Genomic DNA, 22,544 nt, shown 5'->3' with positions numbered 1-22,544 from the left:
ATGGGGAGAAGCCTCATGGAATCTTGCACCTGCTTTCCTCCAGGTTTCACCCCATGTACCTTTTCCCTTTGCTGATTTCGCTTTGGATTCTTTTGCCGTAATAAATCTTAGCCATAAGTACAACTACATTCTGGATCCTGTGAGTCCTTCCAGCAAATCTTTGAGCCTGGGGATGGTCTTGGGATCACATCTGACACATCAACTTTTAAAATACAACTATTTTAATGGCAATTTTGTTAAACTGTATTGTACATAGTCCTAACTTCTCAGAATATATTACATAAAATTAGATGGCAAGGTACATTTTGATGTATTTACATGCTATCATAATGTGATACTCTCAAGGGTTAAATTCTATAAACCTACTTTCTCCTATACTAAATGTCCCAAATTGCCAGGGTATTGACTTCTTCTGAGTAGACACAAACTTTCAGGAATGCAATCTGGCAACATGTATCAGTAGCCTTTAAAAAGATCTTGCATTCCATTTGACCTAGTAATTCCAGATCACATTTATTCTAAGTAAATCATTAAAGACATGTACAAAAATTATGCCAAAACGCTAATTCCACTGCAATATTTGGCTCAAACAACTTACATATTCAATGAGACTGATTAAAACTTAATTTTGGTATACCTCTAGACTGGAATACCATGAAACCATTCAAACAGGAGTTTGAAGAAAGAAAGGAAGAAAAAAAGAAAGCCTTTGCATACTATTAGAAGGAATCTGAATTTAGACTTAAAGGCAACAAGGAACCAGTGATGTAAAAAACTGGGAAAATTAAATGACTTATGTGTTTTTAGAAAAATTATGGCTTATGTGTATTGCTGTCTTTGAGTGAAAAATAGAACATATGAATAAGAGGGCTTTTTTGGTGTGAATTTATTAGAGAGGACAAGAGGGGAAGAAGAGAGAATTAGTACAGTACCAATTTTATTAAGTGTGAACTACTCACAGAACATCTAAGTGGTCTAGTAATGCAGAGGGCTATGTGAGTGGAGCTCATGAGAGAATTAGGTAAGGATGATTTGGAAGTCATGAGCATGCAAAAACAGTGAAAGCTATAGAAGTAGATGACATCTCCAGGACAGTTTAAAAAGTAAGGAAGTACAGATCCCTAGAAAACACAAATATTTACGAAAAAGAAGAAACATTTAAAAAGGAGATCATGCCATAAAAAGAAAACCAGATGGAAAAAGAGTTCGACGATTCCTCAAAATGTTAAATGTGGAATTATGTTATGACCTAGCAATTCCACTCCTAGCTATAAAACCGAAAGAATTTAAAACAGGGAGTCAAACAGATACTTGTATACCAATGTTCATAGCAGTATTATTTACAATAGCCAAAAGGTAGGAACAACCCAAGTCTACATCAAGAGATGAATGGATAAGCAAAATATAGTACATCTATACAATGGACTATTATTCAGCCATAAAAAGGAATGGAATTCTGGTATATGCTATAACATGGTTGAATCCTGAAAACATTATGCTAAGTAAAATAAGCCAGACATAAGAGAATGAGTATTTTATAATTCCACTTATATGAGGCATCTAGAATAGGCAAATAGAGATAGAAACTAGAATAGAGGTTATGAGGTACTAGGAGAAGGGGAAAGAAGGAGTTATTTAGTGAATGTGGAGTTTCTATTTGGGATGATAAAGTTTGAAAACAGTAGTGATGGCTGCACAACACTGTGAATGTACTTACTGCCACCGAATTGTTCACTTAAAAATGGTTAACATGATAAATGTTGTATCTATTTTACCACAACTTAAAAATATATATTTTCACTAAAGCCAAAGGTAAAGAGAGTCAATAGTATCAAATTCTGCTGCAAGATCGGGCAATGTAAGAAGACCTGAGAACTAGGCATGGGCCTTAATGTGATGGTAGCATGGTCACAGTAATAACTAAATTATACATAGCAGGTGGAAGAATTAATAAAAGGAAGAACACCATAAGGATTTGGACATCTGAATGGACCTACATTTTAGACCGTGCCCAATTACAGGAATTAGAGGCAGAGATAAAATTGACAAAGGGTCAAGACTTAATCCAAATGAGTCACCCAGGCCCTACCTTTGACCCCTTCAGGTGATAATGGGAGCCTGGAGAAGGTGAAATGCTGCTCCTAAGCCTTGGTAAATAAAGCAGGTAGAACAAATAGTGTGGTAAAGCTGGTTTGCATCTGGCTCCAAGGGAGTATCAGGGTGTGGTTTCCTTTCTCTCAGAGATATCAAAGGGTTAAAGTAGCATTCTCCTGGCCTAGAATCGGTGATAGTGGATCTTCAGAGGGCAATTCATTGACTCCCCCAACAACACTGTCACAAAACTACTGGTGGATCAGCTACTGCGTCCTGCCTGGTGTGGGATTGAGTGCAGTGGACTGGAATTATTCTTGGAAATAGGGTCACTGCTGCTCCAAACTGATAATCAGGCACTATCCTAGGAGGTATTTTATAGAGCAGATAGTCCAATCTCCAGTTTTACAGACCAGGAGATGACTGATCTAAGTGTCACAAACTCTACATCCAAGTCCTACCTCTACCACTAAAGTCACTATATATCCTTGGGACATGCCACATAAGTACTCTGGGGTCTCAGTACCCATATCTGTAAAATAAACTAACTCTTAATTCTAAGTCAACATGGTATTATAATAGCAAAGAAAAAAAATCTTAAACTCCTTAAATTGGTCTAGCATTTTTCCCATCAAACTGCATTGTCCCTACTATCCCTGTGAAATTTACCAGAGTACTATTTATGACTGTTGATTATTTACTTAATGAAGCAAACAGCCTATATTACAAAATGGTACTAGATCTTATTTTAGACTAGAGTTACCCAAAGCCTAAATTCTGGTAGTCCTAAATTTATACCACTTTAATTTTCATTAGTTCACTAACTTTACAAATATAGAGAACATTTTTGGTCACCAGAAGTAGAATTGTTTTGTTTTACTTTTTTGAGACAGGGTCTTGCTCTGTCACCCAGGCTGGAACGCAGTGGTGCGATCATGGCTCACTGCAGCCTGGAACTCCTGGGCTCAAGTGATCCTCCCACCTCAGCCTCCCAAGTAGCTGGGACTACAGGCATGCGCCGCCATGCCCAGCTAATTTTTTAAAAATTTTTATTTTGTAGAGACAGGGTCTCATTGTATTACCCAGGCAGGTCTCAAACTGCTGGGCCCAAGTGATCTGCCTGCCTCAGCCTCCCAAAGCACTGCAATTACAGGTATAAGCCACTGCACTGAGCTGAATTATTTATGTAATATTTCCATTCTTAAAAATGAAAAAAGGCTATTTCCAAATGTGTTGTAATTCTAAATTAACGTCAAAAACTTTAAAGGAAGAACAACCACTACTCTGTTTGCAATAATCTATTTGATATTGCCACATTTTTCTGGAACCACTTTACAAATTTAAAATCTTATTTGTTTTATACCAAAATGTCCTTATTCATTAAAAAATCATCATAAATTATCATCTAAGCCACATCATATATTATTAGTGCAGAAATTTAAGTAAGTTAGAACTGAAAATCAAAAAAGGGAAAAATGCCAATCATTAAATTGAGGAGGCATTTAGAGAAAAAGAACAGTTTAGAATGATGGAATAAATAAGCTAATTCCTCAGAAACTGGACTTAAAGGATGTTCTTCCTAATTAAAAATTTAATTTCTTCTCTGTATAAACTCTCGAACTGTAAGTGGGTTTTGATGAGAAGCTCATACCAGCATCTTAGATCTTAGGTAAAACCTCTAATTTTCCCTTTGAGTGTTAAGACTTCCAATAACATACATCTCAGTAACATAACCATAGCCAGTGTATGTTATTGAAGGCATAACATGAATAGGTTATACTAATTGTTATATTAATAGGTGTAAAAAATCTCCATGACTTCTCAATATACTCCTTCAGATTTGTGATCAAAATCTGTCCATTTCTTTTCTCTCTCTTACAATCTATTATTTTTAAATATTTGTATTAAAATACGTAAGAAATTTAAAAATAAAGAGCAAATGAAGTTTGGTATGACAATTGTCCTCAGTTCATCACATGTGGCATTTCACTTCATTTTACTCCTCTATTAACTAAATGTGACTCTTCTGACCTATGTGGCAGCATGAATCTGGAGCCAAGAAACTCTGGGTTCAAACCTAACTCTACTTTTTATTAATTATGTGGCCATAGGCAAATGTGTTAATCTCCTTGAGCTGCATTTCTTATAAAATGAAAATAATACCTGCCTTTTTGCTGGGATGATTAAGATATTTTATATAAAACATATTGTTCAAAGTAGGGGAGCCGCTTAACACTTACAGAACATTATATGAATACAATGAGCTCTGTATGTATTACAAGTGAAAAAAATTATAAGAAAAAATTGTTTATGATTAAGTATGAAACAAATGAAAAATTCAGCATCACCCTAAGAACAGCTGTAAACATGGCTGGGCATGGTGGTTAATGCCTGTAATCCCAGCACTTTGGAGGGCCAAGGTGGGCAGATCGTTTTAGCCCAGGAGTTCGAGGCCAGCCTGGTCAATGTGGTGAAACCCTGTCTCTAATAAAAATACAAAAATTAGCTGGGTGTGGTGGCGTGCACCTGTAATCCCAGCTACTCAGGAGGCTAAGACATGAGAATCCCTTGAGCCTGGAGGTTGCAGTGAGCTGAGACTGCCCTTCTGCACTCCAGCCTGGATCACAGAGCGAGACTCTGTCACAAAACAAACAACAAAAAAAGAACAGTTGTAAACAATGCAAGGACAGTACTTTAAAGCAGGCTTTTGAATACAAAAACAAAGCCACACTTAAATGAAAGCACCTCCAGTTAGTACAAAAAAATCAACACTCACTTTAAAAGCAGCAGAAAAAAAAAGTTTCTTCATAGTAGATTAAGTGTCAAGAAATCACAAGCAAAAATGTTAAGCACTGGGTGAAAAAAGAACAAGTAAAAAGTTTCTGAAAATATTTCATTATATACAAAATATTTTAGAATCTTCAATTATACAAATTCAAACTAAAAATACCCGAGCACCGGCTGAGCGCAGTGGTTCATGCCTGTAATCCCAACACTTTGGGAGTCTGAGGCGAGTGGATCACGGGGTCAGGAGTTCGAGACCAGCCTAGCCAAAATGATGAAACCCCATCTCTACTAAAAACACAAAAATTAGCTGGGCATGATGACACACGCCTGTAATACAGCTACTCGGGAGGCTGAGGCAGGAGAATTGCTTGAACCCAGGAGGGAGAGGTTGCAATGAGCCGAGATAGAGCCACTGTGTTCCAGCCTGGGCGACACAGCAAAACTCCATCTGTTGCTGGGGGTCGGGGGAACCCAAGCACCAACAAATTAATGACTTCTGTCAGCAGGTGGCTCTAGTGACACTGGAATAACAATATCAAATACTATAGGAAAATACAGTTGGTAAAAAATGTATCGATTCTCAGAAATTTGAAGTCAAAAAAAGTCATGTCAATACTTCAATCCAATAATGAATATTAGTGGTAATGCTATTTAAAAGGAAAACAAAGTTAGCAATCATGTTCTCAGTGTTTGAGAAAGAAAGGTAACTTCGCTTTTTTTTTTTACTTTAAAAAATGGCTAGGAAAGAATTTAATATTTTCCACTTATACCTCTTCCTACTTTCTAGCTCCAGAAGGGTTTCTTTTTTTTTTTCTTTTGCTTATGTAACCAATTTAAATACTTACTCTGAACCTGCAGCCATTTCCAAGTATGACGTCTCTGCTGTATCAACCCCCAATGGGATCACTATGCTCATGACGTTCGCCTCTGGTAAATTCGATTACTATGGAGTCCTATGCATTGGTATCCAAAACACTGGGGCATGCCAGCCACAGTGCTCATTGCAAACATCTAAGTGCATCCACAAACCCTGTTTAAACAAAAAGGAGACAAAAAAGCAACAGTCACACTATAACAGTAAGTAAAATAACATGAAGAAAACATTCTTTATTAAAATCTCAATATAAATTGAAATTTGCTTAGAGTCTCTCTCATTAACTTTTCTGGAATTGAGTTATGTGACCACGATCAAAAGAAAAGTTTCTAAATCACAATCTTTCTGAGGGAATGAATTTAGAATGCCACAAGAAGATTACTAAGGCATATTTAGTGAAGAACCAAAAATTATTCATTTTAAAAGATAAAATGTAATTTCTTACAATGGCAGTATGCACAAATAAGTCTTCTTTGTTCAGTGAGTGATCTAACAATATACTAACAAATACTAAGTACTTACTACGGACTAAGCACCATAATCAGCTTTTTACATGGATGGTCTATTTAATCCTCCTAATTCTAAGGTAGGTATCTCCATTCTACCACTGAGGAAAAGAAAACCAAAACAGGCTAATACCGAAAAGCACTGTGTAATTGTCTATTATTGTATATTTTCATATTATAATAATTAGTAATCTGGTAGCTCTCCTCCAGCAACACATGGTTTAAAAATAACTTAATCAAGGTTGCTCCACTTAAGAGATGAAACCAGGATCTGAACCAATTCTACTCTACTGTTTGCATCTGTATGTAAGGGAAACTATGTTATTTGTAATAAATTCAATTATTGTACAGTAGTTGTCATTTTCTATAACAGGTAAATCTAGGTATACTGTTGAAGGAGTTCTCCTTTTCTTCCATTAATACTGTTCAGTTATTAAAGAGTTAATCCTCCCTAATTCAATTAGTAGAAAAAACTAATGAAGTTTTTTTTTAAACAAATTTACAATAGCAACTAAAAGATACTTAGCTTCAACATCAATTTTTCTAATTTAAATTCACTACATAACAGTGGCTACAGGTATGTTTATAAAATATCTACTCAAAGTCTTTTCAAAAATTATACAGGTACAACTCAGGAACAAAACCAATATAGATAATCCTATAAATTAGAAAACAGCAACAGTCATTATCCTTGTCTCTGTAATGTAATACCTGAAATACTGAAAAGCAGTGTGCAACTATTACTGCATATTTTTATATTATAATAATTAGTAATCTGGTAGCTCTCTTCCAGTTACACATAGTTTAAAAGTTCAAGGCTAGTCTTCTTGGAGAATTCAAACCACTATTAACACGTTATTTACCCACTTTGGTAATCTTCCCCCATAATGTATGAACTCACAATCTGTATAATCTGTGAAACAGGAATTAACCTGAATAGATATTCTCAAATGTAACTAAATATTACAGGCAGATATAAGAATTGCTACTTGAAGAAACACTGGTTTTTATGTTAGACTCACAAAAGTCTTGTATTTTAGGTATATACTATATTTAGTGGTATACTTATCTACCAGAGGCAGACACTGAAAGGAAATCAAGTCATTATTAAAGTCTTTTAAGTAACTGAGTGATATTTCTAATCTAAAATAATCTACTTAGGTATTTATTTACTAGTATGTCCCTTTTTATATAAATATGCCATCCTCAATACACACCACACTTGAGCTGTTTCAGTAAAGAGCTTGCCACAAACCTCCTTCGGACAATGACTTCTATTTGTGCTATTGCTGCTTGTCTTCCAAACTGCACAGTGCCTGGGACATAACAGCATTCTACAAAGAATTGGTGAATGCATTAGAGCACTTGAGATGAAACTGCAGCTCTAGCTTAATTAACTAAATGAGCTATCACCCTGTATAATCAAGTGTCATTAAAAACGACTACATGACATCCCCATAACTGCATTTCCCTAAAAACACAGAAGCTTATCCTCAGGACAAAGATACATCATCACATCTGAAACAGAACTGCAGACTCTGAATTTGATTCAATAGGAAAAGCAGATCTCAGTAATTTACTCACAAGAGGTCAGAAGACAAGAGGTCATATGTATTAAGACATTAAGGCAAGTATTTCACTATTTTCATTAATATAAAAAATCTTATAATGAGAAAACTCACATTGCTTAAAAATGTCGTTGATATTTAATAAAATGATGAATTCGTTAGAGTCATAGTTTTTTTAAAAAGAGAAAGCCAATGTAGTAAGCAGAAAAGAGGTGACCTTTAACACAGTGAGCTTAAAAAACAGTCAAAAATAGGCCTGGCATGGTGGCTCACGCCTGTAATCCCAGCACTTTGGGAGGCCAAGGCGGGTGGATCATGAGGTTAGGAGATTGAGACCATCCTGGCCAAGATGGTGAAACTCTGTCTCTATTAAAAATACAAAAACTACCTGGGCTTGGTGGCATGTGCCTGTAATCCCAGCTACTCAGGACGCTGAGGCAGGAGAATCGCTTGAACTAGGGAGTCAGAGGCTGCAGTGAGCTGAGATCGCGCCACTGCACTCCAGCCTGGTGACAGAGCGAGACTCTGTCTCAAAAAAAAAAAAAAAGTTATAAATAAAGTGAAAAGGTTTTTAACACAACTTTAACAATTAACACAATGCTTCACATCTTATGTGTGAATCAAAAAACTGGTCATCCAGCTGACAAGTAAAATATGTACAAAATACATTGAGAATAACTGGCAGCCATTAAAAAAATAATATAAAAGGAAATACCATGAGATGTCTGGTAAATCTGAGGTCCAAGAAAGAATAAATGTCTTCACAAAACCTGCTTATCCAGAATAGACCTAGAAACCAAGTGAACATAGGAGTTTTGAGCTATTTTTAAATGGCATAAAATTACAATTACTTCTAACTAACATGGTACCTAAAACCAAAGTGACTCACACAAAGCAGCCAATTCTTAAAAGGATAAATTTACTCTTCCCTTTTTACACAAATGAATGTAAACACAAGTAAAGGCAACAAAGCTAAATACTAAATCAAACTGGAAAAAGAAACACTGGGATACAATATTAAATTTAATATTTAAAAAATATTAAAAATAACTTAAAAAAAATATTAAATTGTAATACAATATTAAAAACAGATTTAGCAAAGGCAACAATACCAAAACAAAAACAACAAAAACAAGACTCTCAAGTAGGAAAAATGAAGTAAAAGGCAAAAAAAGCAATTAAAGTAGAAAACAGTTTATCAGAAAAACTGGAAGACTGAAGCTGCCTTTAAGACCATGTTAAAATAAACAGAAAACAGGCTGGGCGCAGTGGCTCACACCTGTAATCCCAGCACTTTGAGCAGCTGAGGCAGGCAGACTACTTGAGCCCAGCAGTTCAGTAACAGCCTGGGGCAACATAGTGAGACATCATCCCTACAAAAAATACAAAAACTAGCTGGATGTGGTGATGCACACCTGTAGTCCCAGTTACTTGGGAGGCTGAGATGGGAGGATTGTTTGAGCCCAGGAGGTCAAGGCTGCAGTGAGCCATGATTGCACAACTGCACTCCAGCCTGGGTGACAAAGGGAGACCCTGTCTTAAAAAAAAAAAAAAAAAAAAAAAGAAAACAACAAGTAACACTTTAAAGATTAATATGATACTCAAAAGGCAGAAAGAATAAAAATATGAGGAAAAATATTTTTCTAAAATTACAAATAAAAGTGCCCAATATAACAATCTCTTTGAGGAAAGAGCCATTTATTATATTTCTGTCCTTTATAAGCACCTGGCACAGTGCTGAATAAATATTTTAAATTAATGTATATATTTTGGATGTGTATCACTAAGAGACTAAGCAGGTAAATTTTTGGCTTAATTACTAATGGAAATAATTAAAGAAACTTGAAATAAATTTTGAGGAGACATGTAACTGAGATTGGAAATTAAACAGCCCTTATTATTCATTTAACATTTAATTTACAGCAGCTGACTAAGGTAAAATGAAAAGAATACTAGTCAATCAGACCCATTCCAAGTTACTACCTATGAATGCTTGGGCAAGTCATTTCCCTGCTCTGACTTTCAACTATAAATGGAAGTTGATTAGGCTGATGATCTTACAATTACATTAACAGATTATTCCAAATAATCAAAACAACAGAATTTTAGATTCTAAAAAACTATAAAATATAAATTTGATAACAAAATGAATATGTATTTCTACAACTGAGCTAGCATTACTACCAGATAGTGCTCTAGAAGCACTTACCTGATACTCAAACTTCCCCAACTAGTGGTTATAATAATAACGATAGCAAATTCTGAGTACTTACAATGCTTAATCTCCACAATAAGCCTATGGTATAGGTGCATTTATCATCCCCATTTTACAATGAGGTAGAGAGGTTAAACTTGTTCATAACTAATAAAGTTCATAACTAATAAACAGCCAAATCAAGATCTGAACCCTTGTGGTCTGATTCCAGAGCCTACACATCAGTATGCCTGAAATTAAAAACTGCCAGATGGCCGAGAGCTGTGGCTCACACTTGTAATCCCAGCACTTTGGGAGGCCTAGGCAGGTGGGTCACCTGAGGTAAGGAATTCAAGACCAGCCTGGCCAACATGGTGTAACCCTGTCTCTACTAAAAATACAAAAATTAGCTGGGTGTGGATACACCTGTAATCCCATCTACTTGGGAGGCTGAGGGACGAGAATCGCTTGAACCCAGGAGACAGAGGTTGCAGTGAGCCAAGATTGCTCCACTGCACTCCAGCCTGGGTGACACACTGTGCCAAAAAAACAAACAAACAAAAAAAACAAAAGAACAACAACAACAACAACAACAACAAAAGCCCTGCCAGATGATAGGTAAAATAAATAATCTAGAATTTACAATTAAGGAAGAAAAAATTGACAGCTGCCTCTCTCAAAAAGGGAAATTAAATACTTAAGTATCTCACTCCAGAATATCTGGATTGCATTTCCTCTGATCATTAAATGAAACCGCACTAACAAAACCGACCTTGTTCCTCCCTCAAACCTGATCCAGTTAACAAACTTACATTTAATCTGTAACGATGCATTAAAACACCACAAACGTGGGCAAATACAGTCTCAAAGACTAAAATTTGTGTTTATGGCCAGGTGCAGTGGCTCACATCTGTAATCCCAGCACTTTGGGAGGCCAAGGTGGGTGGATCACCTGAGGTCAGGAGTTCGAGACCAGCCTGGCCAACATGGTGAAACCCCACCTCTACTAAAAATACAAAATTAGCCAGGCATGGTGGCACATGCCTGTAGTCCTGGCTACTCAGGAGGCTGAGGCAGGAGAATCACCTGAACTGCACAGCCTGGGCAACAAGAGCAAAACTCTCTGTCTCAAAAAAATAAATAAAGCAAGAAAATAATATTAAATGAACACTACTCAGCAATATAAAGGAACAAACTATCAATACAGGCAACAACTTGGGTGAATCCAAGGTAATTATGCTGAGTGGAAAAAAAAAAAAAAAAGCCAATCTTGGCTGGGCACAGTAGCTCACACTTGTAATCCCAGCACTTTGGGAGGCTGAGGCAAGTGGATAATTTGAGGTCAGGAGTTCAAGACCAGTCTGGCCAAGACGATGAAACCCCATCTCTACTAACAATAAAAAAATTAGGCCAGGCGCAGTGGCTCACGCCTGTAATCCCAGCACTTTGGGAGGCCGAGGCAGGCAGATCACGAGGTCAGGAGATCGAGAACCATCCTGGCTAACACGGTGAAACCCCGTCTCTACTAAAAATACAAAAAAAAAAAAAAATTAGCTGGGCGTGGTGGCGGGCGCCTGTAGTCCCAGCTACTTGGGAGGCTGAGGCAGGCGAATGGCGTGAACCTGGGAGCCGGAGCTTGCAGTGAGCCGAGATCGCGCCACTGCACCCCAGCCTGGGCAACACAGCAAGACTCAGTCTCAAAAAAAAAAAAAATTAGCCATATGTGGTGGCGGGCACCTGTAATCTCAGCTAATCAGGAGACTGAGGCACAAGAATTGCTTGAACCTGGGAGGAAGATGTTGCAGTGAGCCAAGATTGCACCACTGCACTCCAGACTGGGTGACAAAGTGAAAACTCCATCCCCCCCCCCGCCAAAAAAAAAAAAAGCCAACCTCAATAAGTTACATACTATTTAACTCCATTTATATAACATTCTTAAAGTAATAAATTATAGAAATGGAGGATAGGTTATTCAGAAGGAAAGGGGTAGAGAGAGGCAGGTATGGTTACATAGGAGAACAATATTAAGGATCCTTGTGGTGATAAAATTGTTCTGTACCTTAACTGTGGTGGTGGGTACAGGTACCCACACTCATAATGCACAGAACTAAATCTAGACAAACAAATGAGTACAAATACAACTGGGAAGCCTGAATAAAATAAGAAGATTGTATCAATGTCAATATTCTGCTCTTGGCCAGGTGTGTTGGCTCACGTCTGTAATTTCAGCACTTTGGGAGGCTGAGGCAGAAGGATCACGTGAGGCCAGGAGTTTCAGAACAGCCTGGGCTACAGAGTGTGACCCAAACTCCACAAAAATAAAAAAATTAGCTGGGCATGGTGGTGCAAGCCTGTAGTCCTAACTATTCAGGAGATTGAGGTAGGAGGATTGTCTGAGCCTAGGAGTTTGAGATTACAGCAAGCTACGATCATACTACTCTTCAACCTGGGCAACAAAGTGACAGCCTGTCTCTTAAAACAAACACACACACACACACACACTAGTCAGGACATTGTACCACAATTTTACAAGATGTTACCATTGAAGGAAACTGCATACTATGGTTTGAATAAGATCTGTCCCTGCCAAAACTCATGTTGAAACCTTAATTTCTAGTGAAGCAAGGTTATGATGTGGAGCCTTTAAGAGGTAGGGCCTTGAACAGGAGGTGTCCGGATCATGAGGGCCCCGACTCTGTGGGTGGCTCGGTGCTAGTCTTGTGGTAGTGAGAGCGTTATCTCTGGCAAGACTGGATTAGTTCTCTGAGGAATAGATTCGTTCCTGAGAGAGAGGGTTGTTAAAAATTTTAGCCAGAACACCCTTTGAGTTCTGCTTTTTCACATGTGCCCATTTCCCTTTTGATTTTCCTCCATGTTGTGATGCCACCATGCTTCTTGAACTTCCCAGGCTGCAGAGCAGTGAACTAAAAAACCCTTTAGGCCGGGCGCAGTAGCTCACACCTGTAATCCCAGCACTTTGGGAGGCTGAGGCGGGCGGATCATGAGGTCAGGAGATCGAGACCACCCTGGCTAACACGGCGAAACTTCGTCTTCACTAAAAATACAAAAAAATTAGCCAAGAGTGGTAGCGGGCGTCTGTAGTCCCAGCTACTCGGGAGGCTGAGGCTGAAGAATGGCATGAACCCAGGAGGCGGAGCTTGCAGTGGGCCGAGATCGCGCCACTGCACTCCAGCCTGGGCGACAGAGCAAGACTCCGTCTCAAAAAAACAAAAACAAAAAACAACAAAAAAAAGCAAAACAAACAAACAAAAACACAAAAAACCTTCTATTAATTACCTAGTCTCAGATATTCTGTTATAGCAACACTAAATGGACTAAGACACTGGGTAAAAATACATAGAATTTCTCTATTATGTCTTACAACCATATGCAAATCTATAATTATCACAAAATTAAAAGTTTAATTTTTAAAAAAGACATTAAAATTGTGGCCTTCAAACTCTTTTTGAGCATTGGTAACAATTTTCCTATACATGAAATATTAACACAGAAATCTAGGCATCCTTTTTGATTGTAACATGAAAAAATAGTTTTAATCTCCTATGCTTTAACCAATAATTGTTAGTGTCCACTTGAAGTGCTGTACTAAGAAAGCCAAATATAATGGGAGAATGCCACAGTGATGTCTGCCAATGGGCAGAGTAGGCATTTGTACTTCATATTTGCTACATCTGTGGTTTAAAAAAATAGTAGGGGAATGTCCACGCCTGTACACCCTCTTACCTATGGCTTCCTGAAGAATTGTTTGAAAATCAATAGCTAAAAGAAAATACTGACTTAAAATCCGATAGGAAAAACTTGTTTCACTGGTATACTCTACTTGTCCCAAAGACATAATGAGTAGAATATTTTTTACTCTTGCAAAAAATAGTGTTAAAGCTTATTGTGATTAGTAATCAAACAACAACAAAATCCTAGGCTGGAAGTGGTGGCTCACAACTATTATACTACATTTTGGGAGGCCAAGGCAGGAGGACTGCTTGAGGCCAGGAGTTTGAGGCCAGCCTGGGCAAAAAACCAAGACCCTGTCCCTATAAAAAATTTTTTAAAAATTAGCCAGGTGTAGTGGTATGTGCCTATAATCCCAGCTAATTGGGAGGCTGAGGTGACAGCATCACTTGAGCCCAGGAGTCTGAGGTTACAGTGAACCATGACAGTACCAGAGTACTCCCAGCCTGGGGAACAGACCAAGACTCTGTCTCTAAAAAAAAAAATAAGTAAAACAAAAATAAGTAAATAACTTTTTTAAAAAATCCTGCAAACACTTTTTTTTTTTCTTGAGACGGAGTCTCGCTCTGTCAACCAGGCTGGAGTACAGTGGTGCAATCTCTGCTCACTGCAACCTCCACCTCCCAGGTTCAAGCGATACTCCTGCCTCAGCTTCCCAAGAAGTTGGGAATACAGGCGTCCACCACCACGCCCAGCTAATTTTTGTATTCTTAGTAGAGACAGGGTTTCACCATGTTGGCCAGGCTGGTCTCGAACTCCTGACCTCAGGTGATCTGCCTGCCTCAACCTCCCAAAGTGCTGGGATTACAGGCTTGAGCCACCGCGCCCAGTCCCATTTATCTTTAACTTACTTAACCTATATAGACCATTAGACTTGATCATTATTACTTTTTAGCCTTTTTTGTTTTTTTTTGAGATAAGAGTCTTGCTGTGTCGCCCATGCTGGAGTGTGGAGTGCAGTGGTGTGATTTCAGCTCACTGTAACCTGTCTCTTGGGTTCAAGAGACTATCCTGCCTCAGCCTCCTAAGTAGCTGGGACTACAGGTGCGCCACCATGGCCAGATAATTTTTGTATTTTTAGTAGAGACAGGGTTTTATCATGTTGGCCACACTGGTCTCAAGCTCCTGACCTCCAGTGATCCACCCACCTTGGCCTCCCAAAGTGCAGGGATTACAGGCATGAGCCACCATACCTGGCCTTTATTTATTTATTTATTTTTGAGACAGTTTCACTCTGTCACCCAGGCTGGAGTGCTGTAGCACAATCTCGACTCACTGCAACCTCCGCCTCCCATGTTCAAGCAATTCTCCTGCCTCAGCCTCCCAATTAGGTAGCATTACAGGTGCCCGCCATCATGCCCAGCTAATTTTTGTATTTTTAGTAGAGACGGCGTTTCATCATATTGGCCAGGCTGGTTTCGAACTCCTGACCTCAAGTGATCCGCCCACCTCGGCCTCTCAAAGTGATGGGATTACAGGCACGAGCCACCATGCCCCACCTTTTTCAGCCATTAAATAACCAAATAAGAGCATGTTTTGATTAAAACAAAGTCGGCAATTATTTTATTCTGTCATTCTTTCTTCCCCACCCCCCCACCACCCCCTCAATCCCCAAGACGGAGTTTGCTCTTGTTGCCCAGGCTGGAGTGCAATGGCGCCATCTTGGCTCACTGCAACCTCCACCACCCAGGATCAAGCGATTGTCCTGCCTCAGCCTCCCAAGTACCTCGATCACAGGCATCTGCCACCACGCCCGGCTAATTTTTTATATTTTTAGTAGAGGCAGGGTTTCACCATGTTGGCCAGGCTGTTTTCGATCTCCTGACCTCAAGTGATCCACCCACCTTGGCCTCCCAAGGTGTCAGGATTACAGGCATGAGCCACCGTGCCCAGCCTATTCTGTCATTCTTTAATCTCAAGTAAAACAGTGTCCTCACTCTCCTTCTATCTCCTTCTAAGTATGCTTTCTATCACTATTTTGAATCCATTTCTTTCATACTAGAAAACTTGAGACTTTTCTTTCCCTCTCTAAAAACATGCATCAAATCTAATTAATAGAATTTAAACAAATCTTTCTGATGATACTGTCTACATTTTATTATCTCAGACCTGGGCAATGAATACTTCCCTACGTAGTTTCTTTCCCTATACTAACGTGGCTTTTAAACCACTGGTTCCCAAACATAGATCCACAACTGTTACTTTTCATATACCTGGGGATAGGAGTAGAAAATGGTAGGTTCCTAGGCCTTACCCTAGAGATTCTCATGTAGTAGGTCTGAGATGTGGCCTGAATGCCTTATCAAAAAACTAAAAGGGCATTCACACCAGTGCTCTATTTTAGTACTGGTTACAACATTGGACAGAATATTATACTTCAAAAGCCACTAGTTTCCTCATAACTTTGACCTATTCAAAAAAAGTGTAGTTCACAGTAATTCCAGTCAAGTTCCTAATCTTGACATTTTATCAGGTTACCTTGTTCCATACTAATAATCCAATCTATAACTCCTTTGATTATGCAAGTCTTTTTTGCTATTGTTGGCATATCCTTGCTCATTCCTCTTCAAATTCACTAATTTTCTTTTCCTTTTCTTTCCCACCCAATAAAAATCATATTAGACCTTCAAGAACCAATGCTTCCTTGAAGCCTTCCCAATTATTGTAGATAGCTTTAAGATATCTGGCAAATCAACCTCCTAAGGGCTGTTTCCTCACCTGTAAATAACAATTTGACTAGTCTTTATCTCAAAAGACTGCTCCAGCTATAAAACTTGTTCTACACTAATGTCTTCCCTTCTTAACCTCCTAAAGAATGTACTACTTACATTAACTACTGGTTTATATTTTGACAGACATTATTTTAGAACAGCTGTTAAATGTATAGCTTCCACAATTAGATCATCTATTTGACTCCATAGCAAGAACTGAGGTATTTCTATATTACCTCAAAGCCTGTAATTCAGTGGCTAAGATACCCACCTAAATTATTATTGATTAAACCACAATTTCCCTTTTTCTAACACATAAATCTCTCCTCTTTCCTTTAAATGAACATGAAAAAACAAAACCTGTCACTGTTACTAATGTAGTTGCCCCCAGGCTCAGTCCTCCCCATTATTAGTCTCCCATCAATCTTGGATTCAATTTTTCATTTCTGTTTGATTTACTTTTCCCACCCATCTACTGGATGTATATCTATATTTGCCATCACTTCAAAAATCAAGCCTTCAAAGTGCAACTTTCTTTTCCACACATCTTTCATTCTATTTTTTATCAGTATCACCATTCTCTTCTCCTTCTTTCCTTCCAGTTTCCTATTATACCCAGCCACCCAATCTTTTGTGCCTCCTCAGTGTTTAAGAATCATTCTCCCTCAGCCGCCATGGCCCCTACCATCAACTTCATTATCTGAATAATCCAACAATCAACAACCCTTTCGATCTGTCACTATCAACTTCTAAGTAATTTGTCTCTAAAGAATGGAATTCTTAGTATGTTTAAGCATTTCCCTCCTCCCTCAGAGTACAACTATTCTATTTTAAAATCAAATCAAATCAAATTCATTCATTTAACATTTATTGAACATATACTATGTTCTAGATACTGCTCTAGGTGCTTGGGAATGGGCAATGAACAAAATTATATTGCTCTTATGACACTTGAAATGACCTATGGCAATCCAATATAATCAAGGGTACCTTCAAGTAGTGTTTTTTTTTTTTTTTCCTGAAGTGCAGTGGCACGATCTCAGCTCACTGCAACCTCTGCCTCCCAGGTTCAAGCAATTCCCCTGCCTCAGCCTCCCACGTAGCTGAGATTACAGGCGTGCACCACCACAACTGGCTAATTTTTGTATTTTAGTAGAGACGGGGTTTCCCTATGTTGGCCAGGCTAGTCTCGAACTCCTGACCTCAAGTGATCCACCTACCTCGGCCTCCCAAAGTGCTAGGATTATAGACATGAGCCACCGTGCCCAGCCTTAGAGTAGTTTTCTTAAGTAGCTGCCTTTGATTAATGATTTGTTTATTCTCAATCCCTTGTCAAGAATTAGTCCTTTATAAGGATCAACAGAAAGCTACAAAAATTTTCAAATGACTTTAATTCAAATTATTGAACAGCCACTCTTTAGCTATGTGACCTTAGGAAATGTCTCAGTCTCAGGCCGTGCACGGTGGCTCACACTTGTAATCCCAGCACTTTGGGAGGCCAAGGTGGAGGGATCACTTGAGCTCAAGAGTTAGAGACCACCCTGGACAACATGGCAAAACCCCATCTCTACAAAAAACAAAAAATGAAAATTAGCCAGGTGTGGTGCTGCACATGAAGCTGAACACCTGAGATAAGCTACGGAAGCTGAGGTGGGAGAATTGCTTGGGCCTGGGAGGTGGAGGTTACAGTGAGCTGAAATCATGCCACTGCACTCTAGCCTGGGTGAATGAGACCATCCCTCAAAAAAAAGCAAGAAAGAGGAAAAAGAAAACAGAAATATCTCAGTCTCAACTGGGCTGATGGCTCATGCCTGTAATCCCAGCACTTTGGGAGGCTGAGGCAGGCAGATTACTTGAGCCCAGGAGTTCAAGACCAGCAAGGCCAATGTGGGAAACCCAGTCTCCAAAGAAATTCAAAAATTAGTCGGGCATGGTGGCCCATGCCTGTGGTCCCACCTACTCGGGAGCCTGAGGTGAGAGGATGGCTTGAACACCGGATGCGGAGGTTGCAGTGGGCCGAGATCACACCACTGCACTCCAGCCTGGGCGACAGAGCCACACACTGTCTCACCAAAAAAAAAAAAAAAAAGTCTCAGTCCCTCTAGGCCACTCAGGAAAAAATGAGCAAAATATCTATATTTTGTTCAGAGTAAGATATGTAGACACAGTGTAGATATTTATTTATTAATGTTAGTTGTCACTTAGAATATACAAAAATTATATTATTCAGTCCAATAATAATAATCAATTCCAATCAGAATACTGTTGGCCACTAAGCAAATGGTGAAAGAACAGCAACTCTATTACTATATTTGAATAGTTATCTTAATATTTCAGATGTATTTAAAATATTTACTATAAAAATCTTAAGACTAAAGTAAGAGTAGGCTTAATTCCTAAGTACTTACCAAACCCATAAAATCAGTCAGGGACCAAAATTAATTATAAATAAATATATATATGTAAATACTTTCAAGTTTAAACAGTTTTACTTCTACAGCATTTTCCTGTCTTTTAATTCCAAGACTTACAATATCCCAAGATCAGCTTCCTCCTCTTCATATGGTAATGTAAATAGAAAAACAAAAACCCGGAAATGGGAAGACTAGTATAATACAACTAGAGAGTTGAAGCTTAAGGAAAGAAAATGTCTGTGCACTTTACACACAAAAATGAATTATGGAATTAATAGAGCCACATATCCAATAAGAAAAATACTCAGTATGCAAACACACATGAGCTTTTAGAGTAGCCTGTCTTGAACTTCAAAAAAGCACACAATCTCTGAAAAAATTTAGAATACAGGCAAAAATGAAATGTCAAGAATGAGGTTGGTGGATACAATGAGTCCTATAAGGGACCAGTACCTTTGCTATGAGACAGACTACACTCACTGTCACCTTCCAGCTTCATTGTAAGGCTGAGGTGGGAGGACTGCTTGATCCCAGGAGTTAAAGACCAGCATGGGCTGTTTAGTGAGACCCTATCTCTACAAAAAAAAATTTGTTTTAAATTAGCCAGACATGGTGGCATGGCGCCTGTAGTCCCAGTTACTTGGAAGGCTGAGGTGGGAGGATCGCTTGAGCCTGGGAGATTAAGGCTGTAGCGAGCCATAATCGTGCCACTGCACTCCAGTCTGGGTGACAGAGCAAGACCCTGTCTCCAAAAAAAAAAAGGGCAGGGCCTTTCTGCAAACGGATTTTATATATAAACGAAAAAATAACCCACATATAGTGAGCTCATCAGCCACTCATAAAAACCATTTAAGCATGAGGAAATCACTGTGTGTAGCTGGGGATTGAACTAGAATTGCTTTTCCCAAAATCCTTAATGAACTATTTACTTTAGGAGGTAACAGGTATCAATTTTAAACTTTTGTAAGTGAAATTTTAAGCTATGCCGACAAAATCTCCTTTGACATATAACCTTCACTATCACTCTAGATCAATTTAAATGATAAATACCAGTTTCTCACAATTATTCTCAAAGTAATTACACAATAAAAGAGCATTTGTCTTTTGGTACAACCATATTACATCCATGAGATTTGCTAGTTTAAACATGCAATTCAAAGATCAAATGGTTGACAGATTACTGTATAGCTAACGATTAATACTAATATACAGCAACTAGGTTACTGTACACCAATTACAGGCTTACATTTCAAAAAACCACACAATCTAACTCCAGCGATATTAACCAACACAATCATCAGTTATTTCCCTTAGGAAGCAGTATGTGCAAGATGAACAAGACAAAATTGATAGCTAATATGATGCTTTTACATAGAAAGGCACTCAACTATCTGCCACTAAATTAATCTATAATATTATCAGAGTTCAAAAGGTCCCTAAAAAAGAATTTAAATCTCACACGACAACAAAAGTCTTTGGATCTTGTTATGTTCCAGAACCACTTGAAATCTGTTATTTCATCTAGCAGAGTCTATAAACCCCACTGGATAAACCAGAGTCAGATCCTGAAGTCCCATTTTTAGATTTCCAAGACACTAAATGATCAAAAGAGTTACAGTATGTAATTGGATCCATCCCCTTTTGAATTATAGAAATCTAAATGTACATATATACAGGAGACTAGATGTTTGAGAGTTCATCAAGGTTAACATGGAGAATTATAAAACATGTATCTTAAATACTGTACTTGTAATTTAAAATATCCTTATCAATTCTTTAGCTTCAAGCCAAAATGTATTCTTTGAGTATAGCTCCCCTGACTAGAATTCTGGTTTCTTGTTCCTACATAAACCAGATCAATAATGCATTGTCCACAGTTTTTGGTTCAACATATTTCAAAATAAGTTACCTAGATCTTTGTGGGGCAATCCGAATGTAGACTTCCTTCTAGATTTCTATTTTTTCCCTGTAATCTTTTAGTCATCTTGCCCACACCTAAACTGACTACAATTTTCTTCAGCAATTAATTTGCCTTTATCAAGTTTTCCAAAGCATTTAACTTAGTTTGCGTTTAAACAGTTCTCTTTTCACATTCATTTATCATTGGTTTATGTAATGCTTAATAGAATAATATAAACACATTACAAGCACAATGGAATTAGCCAATTTGGGAACAAACCTATGACTTCCATGAGCATTCAACTCAACTGGTGGAAGCAGCAGAAAGTACTTTACATTCATTCAACATACATGGACATTAGTATTTTTAAAAGAAGAATTATTAATCCTGCACATTGGTTAAATGAAGATTAAGGAAACATCTATAGTACCTACATAAAACATTTTAGAAAAAAATACATAAACTATAAATAGTTATCACCTTAGCATATGATAGACCTTATACACAGAAGTCAAAGATTTACTTTTTTCCAGAAACAACTATCACAGAAAAGGCTATAGAGCTTACTAAGAATTTTACCCAAATTAACTTACTGAATTCTCAAAACCACGCTATGATATAGGCTCTATTATTATCTCCATTTTGCAGACCAAGAAACAAAAGCACAAAGAGGTAAAAAACATTGCCCAAGGTAGTACAACCTGGTTTGAGCACAATCAAACCAAAGTGGTATGGTTCTGGAATCTCTACTCTATACAATACAGCTTCTAAAGAAGTACTGTTTTGAGTCCTTTTAACATACATATGTTACTTTTACATCTTAAGAATTGGAGGTAAATAAGCCATGTTCCATATGTCATTCTCCCGTGCAAATTTTTCAGTAGCACTCCTCTTAAGTACATATGCTTTTATTCTGGCATTCAAGGCTCAACCACAACTTGATCCCAATTTGTACTGCTGTGATTTCAATTCAAGCTCTTTATCCAAATAGCCTATAGGTTCTGGAAACCAATGAATCATCTTGAACCGGAATATACACAAGCAGTAGACAGAGAGTCTGTCATTTGACACTGGACAAAGACCAGTATTTGCTTATTTCAGAGACTCTGAAAATAGTGGCCTGCCTTTTAAAAAGAAATGTCCAGCATGATTTCTTGGAAAAGTATAAAGCACCAAGAATCAGGACCTAAATTTTAAACCTTGATTAACCACTATGTAACTTTATTACCTTGGGAAAATCATTTAAACTCTCTGGAGCTCAATCTCCTTATAAAATAAAAGCAGAGAACTGGAATATAAAAATGAGCTGGAGCCAGTACTAAAATGCAAATTCAAGGCCCCACTCTAAAGACTTGATTATATTAGTCTCGAAAGGGGCCCCGAGAATGTTCATTTTAATATAATTGATACATGAGGTCCTTGAGCCACAGTGAGAAAAAAATAACAAAGAGATCTCTTACGTCAATTCTAAATGTAGATTCTTAACTTTAGTCAATTAAGGTGCTCCTTTACACGTCCAGAATAGGAGTTTTGGCCTGAAAAAAAATCCTTTCGTTCATCATGGGGCTTGTTTTTGTACCTTCCGCCATACCTTTTGTTTAAACACTGAATTAAGACTTAGTAGTACTACAAACTGAACTTCCATCAATCTGTTAAGACATACTTGCACACAGTCAATTCAAATTATTTTTTACAGCACCTACCAAATGCTAAGTATCCACTGTATTTCATTAATCTTCATTGTTGTGA

The 22,544-nt window shown here is 37.9% G+C and overlaps 1 protein-coding gene across 7 annotated transcripts in view; it reads right to left on the bottom strand.

Annotated features, from left to right (window-relative positions):
- The window catches only part of KMT2E (lysine methyltransferase 2E (inactive)), a 103,272-nt gene that overhangs the window by 70,224 nt on the left and 10,504 nt on the right, over positions 1–22,544 (bottom strand). For 2 of the 7 annotated variants that reach the window (XM_054495285.2, XM_063668420.1), the window contains exon 2: positions 5,724–5,908. In XM_054495285.2, coding sequence (XP_054351260.1) covers positions 5,724–5,794 — 71 coding nt within the window. In that variant the 5' untranslated portion in view covers positions 5,795–5,908. Of the gene's footprint in view, positions 1–5,723; positions 5,909–7,475; positions 7,593–8,214; positions 8,352–8,541; positions 8,616–22,544 lie in introns of all 7 variants that reach the window. The other 5 variants (XM_054495288.2, XM_054495290.2, XM_054495289.2 and 2 more) reach the window with 5 other exon arrangements.

This window comes from Pongo pygmaeus, chromosome 6 (assembly GCF_028885625.2).
Source record: "Pongo pygmaeus isolate AG05252 chromosome 6, NHGRI_mPonPyg2-v2.0_pri, whole genome shotgun sequence".
Classification (NCBI taxonomy): domain Eukaryota; kingdom Metazoa; phylum Chordata; class Mammalia; order Primates; family Hominidae; genus Pongo; species Pongo pygmaeus.
This window is presented reverse-complemented; position numbering and strand designations above follow the sequence as displayed.